The following is an 11,194-nucleotide window of genomic DNA, read 5'->3' on the forward strand; positions in this document are numbered from 1 at the left end:
GCTTTGTTGGGTCATTGCTACCACCATGGCTTCTATGGCCTTGGCGATATCAGGTACATCGCCTTGAGAAGATTGGGAGTTCTTACGAGGAGGTGCCATAGTTCACTAGCACACAGGAAAACCATTGGTTAGGCTTGATAAGACAAGAATTTAACTAAGAACACTCAGAAAGACACAGAGAAAGCTAAGCGGACATCCAAGTCCACAGACCTAAGGAATGACCGCTCTGATACCATAAATGTAACGTCCCATTTAATTAATAATCCAAATTAAAAGAAACATCACATATAATAATATAGTAACGCAGTCCTAGAGTACAAATACAACTCCGTACAGTAATCAAGGCACACCACAATGCCAAAAAGAAAGCATAAAAGAATAACGACAAAGTTTTCAAAATAAAGCCCAAAGGCCAGACAGTACTTGGGCCATTGCCCTAAAAGAAGGGTCCAAAAACAGAAGCTAGTCCAAAGGCTAAGCAGCAGAACCATCACCTCCTTGTTGACCCCGGGTGTTCCTCGTATCTGCTCACATCAACAAGTTGATGATCATCGAAAAAAAGAGAACCTCACAGTAGAATACATAACAAATAACAGAAGGGTAAGCTAGAGCCAAAAATAGTTTTATCATGCAATCAGATACACTTTCACATTCCATTATACATCATCACCCAAGCATGTTATGACCTTCCAAACAATACACTAAGACTCGACATGACTTATCCGGATTACATATAATCTAGTCGGATTCAGCTGATGCTTGCACTTGTGGTGGATTATCCTGCTCACCCCCAAGTTGCTCACCCCCGAGCTAAGTATTACAAGTGTTATAATGTTTCAATTCCCCCCAGACACAAGGTTAGCCCTAAGTGGAAGACGCCAGAGGAAGCTTATGAGTTAATAGAGAATATGGCCGCCAATGATAATGAAGCTTACACTGAGAGAGCCCATTCTCAAAAGAAGGGTATTCTAGAGCTTCAATCTCAAGATGCTCTATTGGCTCAAAACAAGATTATGACTCAACAGCTGGAGACCCTCATGAAGAAACTGTCACAACTTCCTCAAGAGCTTCAAAATGCCTCTATAGCTCAACTCCAACAAGTGCAAAGTTGTGAGTTATGTGGAGGAAACCATACTAATGGGCAATGTGCTATGCCAAGCACATCTCAAGAGGAAGTTAGTTATATGGGAAATCAAGGCCGACCAGGGAACTATAACCAAGGATGGAGACCTCATCAAAACATGGGCCAAGCAGGACCTTCCAATAGGCCCCCACATCAACAAACTTATCAACATCCTTCTTTGTCTGATAGAACGTCCAAGCTTGAAGACATGATGCAGCAATTCATGCAAATGTCAATTCAGAATCAGAAGAACACCGATGCCTCAATTAAAAACTTGGAGGTGCAAGTGGGGCAATTGGCCAAGCAAGTGGCGAATCAACAAAGTAGTTCATTTTCCGCCAACACCGAAGCCAATCCCAAAGAGCAATGCAAAGCGGTGGTCACAAGAAGTGGTAAAGAAGTGGGGTTGAATGCTAAAGGAAGTGATGAAGCTAAAGCCAAGCCCAATGATAAAGGAGAAGAAAAAGATGAGGAAGAGATAGATGAGGAAATTGTTGTAGAAGAGGAAGAGAATAAAATTGAAAATAGAGAAAATGAGAAAAAGAAGGAAGTGGCAATAAAGCCACCACCAGTGAAGACTCTCCCATATCCTCTTAAGCCTTCTAAGAAAGATAAAGAAAGGCAATTTGCAAGGTTTCTGGACATTTTCAAGAGGCTTCAAATCAATATTCCCTTCTCAGAAGCCTTGGAGCAAATGCCAACCTATGCAAAGTTTATGAAGGAAATCCTCACAAAGAAGAGAAGATTTATTGAAGAGGAAGCCATAGAACTAGAGGCTGGATGTAGTGCTATCATTCAGAAGATGTTACCTCCAAAGTTCAAGGATCCTGGCAGTTTTACACTTCCAGTCACAATTGGGAGCCTAGCTGTGGGGAAGGCCTTACTTGATTTGGGTGCTAGCATCAACTTGATGCCTCTTTCTATGCTCAAGAAGATTGGGGAGTTGGAAATCAAGCCCACTCGAATGACATTGCAACTGGCGGATAGGTCAATCAAATACCCCCACGGAGTAGTGGAGGATGTGCTAGTTAAAGTTGACAAGTTCCTATTCCCAGTGGACTTTGTTATAATGGAGATGAAGGAGGATGTTGAAGTTCCTCTCATATTGGGGAGGCCATTTATGAAGACTGCAAGAGTGCTAATTGATGTTGATCATGGCAAACTCACAGTGAGAGTTCAAGATGAAGAAGTGAACTTCAATGTCTTTGAAGCCATGTCTCACCCAAAAGATATTGGAGGATGTTTCAGAGTTGATATGCTTGATGAAGTGCTCATGAGCTCCAAGAAAGATCTACACACCTCATCCCCTCTAGAGAAAGCTCTACTAGATGCCTTTGAGACTCTCAATGATGAGGAGGAGAAAGAGATTGATGAGTGCTTAGCCAATCTTGATGCTTTGAAGGAAATCCCTCCTCATGAGGCGAAGATGGAAGACTTGAAGGGTGAGAATGAAGTCACAGAGCCAAAAGTGGAGTTGAAGATGTTGCCCCAACATTTGAAGTATGTGTTTCTTGAAGGGGGTAGCAACAAACCTGTGATTATCAGTAGCTCCTTATCACCCTCAGAAGAAGAAAAGTTGATTGAGGTGTTAAAAGTCAACTCAGGAGCCATTGGTTGGTCCATATCTGATCTGAAAGGAATCAGTCCCTCCTACTGCATGCATAGAATCTTCATGGAGGAGGATTTCAAGCCAGTGGCACAACCTCAGAGAAGGTTGAATCCTGTGATGAAAGAGGAGGTGAGAAAGGAGGTATTGAAACTCCTAGATGCTGGGATTATCTACCCAATCTTTGATAGTGCATGGGTGAGTCCAGTGCAAGTGGTTCCCAAGAAGGGCGGCATGACAGTGGTCCGTAATGACAAGAATGAGTTGATACCCACACGAACCGTGACCGGCTGGAGGATGTGCATAGACTACAGGAAGCTGAACAAGGCCACAAGGAAGGATCACTTCCCTCTTCCTTTCATGGATCAAATGTTAGAGAGATTGGCGGGTCAAGGTTTCTATTGCTTTTTGGATGGCTATTCTGGTTATAACCAGATTGTGGTGGACCCTAAAGACCAAGAGAAGACCGCCTTCACTTGCTCTTTTGGTATCTATGCCTATAGAAAGATGCCATTTGGGCTTTGCAATGCACCAGCCACATTTCAACGATGCATGTTGGCTATTTTCTCCGACCTTGTGGAGAAGTGCATAAAGGTCTTCATGGATGACTTCTCGGTGTTTGGAAGTTCATTCGATCTTTGCTTGGCAAATTTGGAAGTTGTGCTCAAGAGATGTGTTGAAACCAATCTCATTCTCAATTGGGAGAAATGTCATTTCATGGTGACTGAAGGGATCGTCTTGGGCCACAAAATATCTTCCAAGGGCATTGAAGTGGACAAAGCGAAGGTGGATGTCATTGAGAAACTCCCACCACCAACAAATGTGAAGGGAATCCAGAGCTTTCTTGGACATGCGGGTTTCTACCGACGCTTCATCAAGGATTTCTCCAAGATAGCCAAGCCATTGAGCAACTTGCTCAATAAGGATATTTCCTTTAATTTTGATGTTGAATGTTTAAATGCTTTCAATCTTTTGAAAACCAGCCTAGTCTCCGCACCCATAATCATTGCACCTAATTGGGAACTTGATTTTGAACTTATGTGTGATGCAAGTGATTATGCGGTTGGGGCTGTTTTGGGGCAAAGAAAGAATAAAATTTTTCACTCCATACACTATGCTAGTAAAGTCCTTAATGAACATCAAGTGAATTATGCAACTACTGAAAAGGAGTTACTAGCAATAGTGTATGCCTTGGAAAAATTTCGTTCTTATCTCATTGGTTCTAAAGTAGTGGTTTACACTGATCATGCTGCAATCAAATACTTGCTTACTAAACCTGATTCTAAACCTAGACTCATTAGGTGGATTTTGTTGTTGCAGGAATTTGATCTTGAGATTAAAGACAAGAAGGGTTGTGAAAATCAAGTGGCAGACCATCTGTCAAGACTGGTGAATGAAGAGGTGACCACACTGGAGCAGGAAGTGTTAGAAGAATTTCCTATGAAAAGCTGCTCCTAGTATCTAATAGACCTTGGTTTGCAGAAATGGCAAACTTTAAGGCTGCTCAAGTTGTTCCTGAGGATATGAGTTGGCATCAGCAACAGAAGTTGTTCAGGGAAGCAAAATACTATGTGTGGGATGATCCTCATCTTTTCAAGATTGGGGCAGACAATCCGTTGAGGAGATGTGTGTCTGAAGAGGAGGCAAGAGATATCTTGTGGCACTGCCACAATTCACCCTTTGGAGGACACTACAGTGGAGAAAGAACAACTGCAAAGGTTCTACAATCTGGGTTCTATTGGCCGAGCATTTTCAAGGATTCTCATGCACACGTGAAACACTGTGACAAGTGCCAAAGAACAGGGAGTATCTCCAGAAGGAATGAAATGCCTTTGCAGAACATACTCGAGGTTGAAGTGTTCGATTGCTGGGGTATTGATTTCATTGGCCCCTTGCCTTCCTCATTCTCTAAGGAGTATATCTTGTTGGCTGTGGACTATGTCAGCAAATGGGTGGAAGCTGTTGCCACGCCCACAAATGATGCTAAGACAGTCATCAAGTTTCTCAAGAAGAACATATTCTCCAGATTTGGTGTCCCAAGAGTCTTGATAAGTGATGGAGGTTCTCACTTCTGCAACACTCAGTTGAAGAAAGTCTTGGAGCACTACAATGTCAGACACAGAGTTGCCTCTCCCTACCATCCTCAGTCAAATGGACAAGCAGAGGTGTCAAATAGAGAAATCAAGAGGATCCTTGAGAAGACAACTTCTTCCTCAAGAAAGGATTGGTCTATTAAGTTAGACGATGCTCTGTGGGCCTATAGGACTGCATTCAAGACTCCAATTGGGTTGACTCCATTCCAATTGGTATATGGGAAGGCTTGTCATCTTCCGGTGGAGTTGGAGCACAAAGCCTATTGGGCCATGAAGTTCTTGAATTTTGATCCATCCTTGTCAAGGGAGAAGAGGAAGCTACAACTTCATGAGTTGGGAGAAATGCGACTCAATGCTTATGAGTCCTCCAAGAGCTATAAACAGAAAGTGAAGGCCTATCATGATAGGAAGTTGGTGAAAAGAGACTTCAAACCCGGTCAACAAGTGCTTCTGCTCAACTCAAGATTCAAATTATTCCCAGGGAAGTTGAAATCCAAGTGGTCAGGCCCATTTACCATCAAAGAGGTGAAAGCTTATGGGGCGATTGAAATTGAAGACCCTTCCTCACAAAGGAGTTGGGTAGTGAACGCCCAAAGGCTCAAGCCTTATTTGGGTGGTGAAGTTTTGAGGATGACCACCGTCATGCACCTCAGTGAAGCCTAGAGTCCTTACCCGTCAGGCTCGTGACGTTAAACAAGCGCTTCCTGGGAGGCAACCCAGTGCTCTAAACTCATCTTAGCTTTTAATTTTCTTTTTCAATTCAGTATGATGTTTGTATGCATGTGTGAATTGTGTTAGTATGATTGTTTTGTTGTTGAAATGTTGAACTTGGTGTTAAATTTTCATTTGTGAACATGTGGTACCATAACTTTGAGTGTTGTCATGCATAGTTAATTTTAGGATGTGATAGCATGTGCTTGTTGTTGCATTTTAAATTGAGTTCAACATTTATGCATCATAGATTGTGGTAGTGTAAAGTTGGTTGTTTGTGAGAATAGGAGTAGCATAGTTGTGTAGTGAAAGCATGTCTTAAATTAAGTTATGTATTTGTTAAGTGAATTGAATGTTTTGCTTGAGTGTGAATGCTTGGTTTGAAGTTGAAAAGCTTGAAAAAGTATGTGTGCAAGAGTGAAAGGTTGGTGGGAGCACAATTGAGTCAAAAACCAACCCAACCATTACCCAAAAACACAAAAAAATCCACCCCTACAGCTTAACCGCCTGGCGGTTCACTCCCTTCCGCCAGGCGCCATCTGAAAAATTGACCTCTGAAGCATTCCAGGAGCCAGCCGCCTGGCGGCTCCCTAGCGCCCGCTTGGCGCTACACCAGAAAACAGCTCCAGTGGCATTTTACTGGTATACCGCCTGGCGGCTCGTGACCTACCGCCAGGCGGTATCGGTGTGCAGTGCGTTTGGGCTTTTTAAGTGTGTTTCCGAGCTGGCCCAATCCCCTACCCTAAATTCCATCCCGCTTGGCGCCTCTCCACTCATTTCTCACCCCTCTCAAAACCCTAACTCTCACTCTCACTCTTGCTCCCGCTAGGCGCAACTGCTCTCATCACTCCCACTCACACTGCCGCCTTACTCCCGCCAGGCGAAACCCTGCTTTCCCCCTTTCCACGCACCAACCACTCTTCACGCTTCAACACTTCTTGCATTTCACTCATCCAAGTATTTCACTCAAGTAACTTCTCTTTCTTGTGTTTTTCTTATCGTTTCTAGAGTTGTTGATGCTTGTTTTTGTTTAAAAATTCTTGATTCATTAGTTTAGGGTTTTGCTTTGCCTTGATAATCATTGTTTCTGTTGCTGTTTGTGGTTATAAACTCGTGTTTGCTTTTTGGGCTGCCATTGTAGTTGGTTTTTCTGCTGATTTTGTGCTCGTTCACTGCAATTTTTGGTTGGCCTGTTATGTACCGCCTGGCGGTGGCCATTTTGGCCTGTTTTACCGCTAGGCGGTGGCGCCTTGCAGAGCTCCCTGCTTCGAGCTGGCGCCTGGCTGTCATTTTTAAGGGGCCAGGCGGTGGCCCCTGTTTTTGCCTCTTTCTTTGCTTTTCTTGTGATTGTAGCTTGGGTTGTGAGGCACCAATGCTACAATGGTTTTTGCTTCTGAATGACTTGACATTTTGTTGTTCTAGTTTAGTCTTTAGATGCAATTAACTCTCTTTTTGATTGAATCTCTCACTCCAATGCTAACTTTAAATTGCCTCTTTGTACCAATGTTTATTTTACAGATGGCATCCTCCTCAAATCCCAAAAGAATGAAGACCACCGTTGGCAACCCTTCGAAAGGGCAAAAGCGAAAGGAGAGAATTTACTCTCATTACTTCCTCACAAAGGATAATGAGGACCGCTTCCAAGTGGTCATGCAACGAAAGTTGGTGGCAGAGAGGAAAGTGATTCTCAAGCCTGGGGAGGTCAATGAGTTTCAGCTGGAGTTGATCAGGCGTGGCTGGGAAAGGCTGGGTAGCTACCCTAGCACTTTTAGTGTAACCTTGGTAAAAGAATTTTACGCCAATGCCAAGGTTACCACCTCAGCAGCTCCTACCTTTCTTAGTTATGTGCGAGGGAAAAGGGTGCCCTTTGATGCTGGCACGATCAATGAGTTTTTGGGCACCCAGTTGGCTGACGATGTGGAGTGCCAGTTTTCAGTGTTTGATGATGAGGGCGTGGCGCCTGGAGAGCTGATCCAAGCACTCTGCTTGGCGGGTGGAGGATTTCACAGGGGCACGATTCAGAGAGGTTCCCTTCACCCCTTGGCCCGCTTCTGGTCAGCATTTGTGCACGCCAACATCTCCCCGTGCTCCCATGTGTCTGATCTTACGGAGGGACGCGCCACTATTTTATACATTATCCTGACAGGTCGGGTGATGGATGTAGGGCAGTTTATTGCAAATGAGATCCACCGGTGTGCCAACGCCGCTGGCAAGGCCGCTCTTGGCCATCCCTCTCTCATCACCCATCTTTGCAGCCTGGCAGGGATGGATATTTCTGTACCCCCGTTGGAGAAAGCAACACAGGACCTGGACTTTTCATATTTTCAGAGGTTCTGCTCAGTTGCTCCCAGACCCAGGAGGCGCCATCAGCCACAGGCAGAGCCTGAGCCAGAGCCCGAGCCCGAGGCAACACCCACCATTGATATGCGGTTGCAGGCTTTGGAGGCCAAGCTCGATCACCTGCAGCTCCTGGAACCCCAGATGCAAGCCTTGTACCAAATGGGGATGGCCAATGCTGACATGCTTAGGGGCATCTCCCTAACTATTCCCGAGCTGCACACCCCATCAGCTGAGGAATTTGCTGCCATTGTTGCTTGGCCTGGGGCCCAGGCCACTACTACTGGGGGAGGTGGAGCCTCAGCTGCTGTAGAGGATGAGGAGGAGGATCTAGACGAAGAGGGCGAGGATGACGCCTGAGCACTTGGAGAGAGTGATTCACATTTTACAGGACTTGTTTTGTTGATAGTCCTGATTTATTTTATGCTTTTAGTTTTCATTCTTAACTTTCTTTTGATAGTATTGAACTTTTTAGCATAGTGTAGAACTTTGTAACTTGGTTGTGGTGAACTAATCTTTTGCATTGAATTACTACTTTTCATGATCATCTTTTGTGCTTGTTATGAAATGATGTTGAATTGGCTTGTGAGCATGAGCTTGTGGTTGTTCTCATTTTGATATAGTGATGCTTGAGTTTAATTGTGATCAATGATTTTGGCATATGTTGAGAATTGTGGAACCCAAATACCCTGTGAGAGGTTGTGCCCCAGAGTTGATTTGTGTGAATGCTATCACTGTGGACTCATAATTGACTTTGCTTGAGTTCAATTGCTATTCATTTACTTGCATGCTACAGGTGATCAAGGCCATTTTTCTTTTTCTTGTTACATAATTGAGCCAATCCTTTTTAAGTTGATTTCTTGTGCAAATCCTTTGAGTCTTCTTTGAGCCTTAAAGATAATATGTGCCATTCCTTGAACCTTGAGCATAGTGAAGATATTGACTACCTTACTTTGAGCTTGAGAGAGCAAATGATTGTTAGTCATGAGTATGGTTCAAGTTTGGGGGAATTATTGCTAATACAAGGGAGCATGGGAAAATTTGTAAAGTTTTTGGTTCAATTCAAAAAAAAAAAAGAAAAGAAAAGAAAAGAAAATTGGTGCAAGCAAGTTGGGAATTGGTTTCATTGGTTCAATAGAGAAGGGAGAAAAATACTTTCATGATTTGATTAGTTGCTCTCTTAGCTCAAGGTACTTTTGTTATCCTGAAAAACCAAATTTCCTTCTTAGCCTAGCCACGATACAAGCCATAAAAGATCTTGTGATGATAGCATGCTTGTGAAAGTCTTAGACATTTTGAACAAAAAGCAAAGTTAAATTGTGTGACATTGTGATGGTAGAGAGAATGTTGTTTATATCCATACACTAGTGGGCTTGAGTGAAACACTTGTTCTTGTGAGAAGTGGTTCCCATTGATCAAGGAAACATTTTGCCATGATTGTTGATCCCTTATAAACTCTTGCATGCACTTGTGATATTTTTGTTTTGTGAACACCATAGCTTTAGTTTGCCTTGCTAATGAAACACATGTGCTACACAATCTTTCAAATAAGAGCAAGCACAATTGACATATGTTTTCTTGATTTGCTAGATCATTGCAATTGTGTTGTTCATCTAGGCCAAGTTACCTTTTTGCTTGAGGACAAGCAAGGTTTTAAGTTTGGGGGAGTTGATAATGTTAATTTTTACCATTATCCAAGCTATATTTCATTAGCAAAATCATCTCTTCCAAAGCATTTAACCTACTTAATCGTCAATTTTACCTTACTTTTGTAAATAAATACATTGTGGGTTACATTGATCTAAATATACCACTAATCCCCATTTTTGTGTCCTTTTTATAGATGGGAAGCTTTGTTCCAAAAATCCAGACTAATGAGTGACCCGGAATAGCAAAGAGAGAAGAAAAATGTCAACAAGAAGCGCTTGGCGACGCAAAGCCAGGGCCAGGCAGAACAGACCGCCAGCTACGCGCCAGCCAAACGCCAGACAGGCGCTACTGTTAGTCACCGCCTGGCGGCACTTGGTCACCGTCGGGCGGTAGCGGGAAGACTTGCCCCCTGTTTGGTGGCTTGCGCCTGGCGGTGAGACCCTTCCCCAGGCGCCTGTTTTCGCTGATGTGTCAAGTGACCCTTTTTCTTCTGTTTTCGCGGAGGGAAACTCATCTTTGGCATTTTGGAGGCACGAAGAACACATTTGGAGAGCTTGGAGGAGTGCTAGGGCTTGTGGGAACAGCTCCATCTTCCTCTTTGTATCTCTTTCTCTTCCATCTCTTCCATTTTTAAGCTTGAGCTCTCCATGGCAATGGAGAGCTAAACCCATTTTTGTTGGGGTTAGATGTAGCCACGAAACTCTTGTTTTGATTATATATATGACTCTTTCATTAATTGCTAGTCTTCTTATTTCTACACTTAAAGCTTGCATTGATTTAGCCATCTCTTGCATGATTTTTGGTTCATGGGGTGTGAAAATATCTTTTGAAACCTAGATTTGGAATAAGAGAACTCAATGGAGCTTGTACCTAGGAATGGGGCTTGACCCATTGGTTGTCTTAAGCCCTTGTGCATAAAGCAAATTTGCTTATTAAGAGTTCAAGGAATTGACTTTTAATAAGGAAATTTAGGCTCAATCTATTAAGGAATTAGGGTTTGAGTAATATTGTGGGTTGGCATTAGCATATTAATGAAGAGGATGTTAAATTGTAGTTGCATGAGAGCATAGTTGGTGAATTCTAACCCCGGCAATATCAAGTCATATCATTTCTAATCTTTTCCACTCACTAAGTGCCTTTAACTTCCAAAGTTCAATTTTAATTATTTATGCAAAGTTTAATTTCATACATTAAAACTCAAAATATGGATTTATTCGTTAGTTTAAATTAGTCACTAATTACGCAATTAATTAGTATACACGAGTCTCTTGGGAAACGATATCCCGGTCTTACCGGTTACTACTTGCACGACTTGGTACACTTGCCAAAGTCATAACAGTGGTGGAGATCTTAATGAAGTTTGTTGATAAGTTGCCCACTAAGGGCTTAGTTAGAGTTTATAATTTGGTGCATCTGATTATATATATTGAAGGTATTTGTTTGTTACTTAAATTATGTTAATGATTCTAAGTTGTTTTAACTGGGGTTTAATATGTTATTGTAGGGCACATGGCGTAATCAGGGAAGAAGAATTTGGCGCTCTTCCAGTCGTTGAGGAAGGAGATGGCCGTTAAGGCTAAGGCAGCTGGGAAAACTGCCATTCCCAACTTGCAAGAGTCTGTGGTGGAAGTACATGTACATGGTGGAACGAATAGGAAAGCTGAGTTGCCGCCT

General features: G+C 42.9%; 1 protein-coding gene across 1 annotated transcript; it reads left to right on the top strand.

Annotated features, from left to right (window-relative positions):
- Positions 1 to 755: 755 nt before the first annotated feature.
- On the top strand, positions 756 to 5,485 carry LOC146884294 (uncharacterized). Its single transcript, XM_085665937.1, has 2 exons — positions 756 to 2,485; positions 5,035 to 5,485. Exons 1-2 carry the CDS (start codon positions 756 to 758, stop codon positions 5,483 to 5,485), a joined length of 2,181 nt encoding a protein of 726 aa, XP_085522063.1.
- The last annotated feature ends 5,709 nt before the right edge of the window (positions 5,486 to 11,194 follow it).

This window comes from Vigna unguiculata, chromosome 8, assembly GCF_037176805.1.
Source record: "Vigna unguiculata cultivar grain cowpea cultivar isolate G323 ecotype 2 chromosome 8, ASM3717680v1, whole genome shotgun sequence".
Taxonomy (NCBI): Eukaryota; Viridiplantae; Streptophyta; class Magnoliopsida; order Fabales; family Fabaceae; genus Vigna; species Vigna unguiculata.

Coding starts and splice junctions, on each gene's coding strand:
- LOC146884294 (XM_085665937.1), top strand. CDS start 756: ATGCTTGCACTTGTGGTGGATTATCCTGCTCACCCCCAAGTTGCTCAC. Junction 2,486..5,034: donor CTCAATGATGAGGAGGAGAA/AGAGATTGATGA, acceptor TCCATTCCAATT/GGTATATGGGAAGGCTTGTC.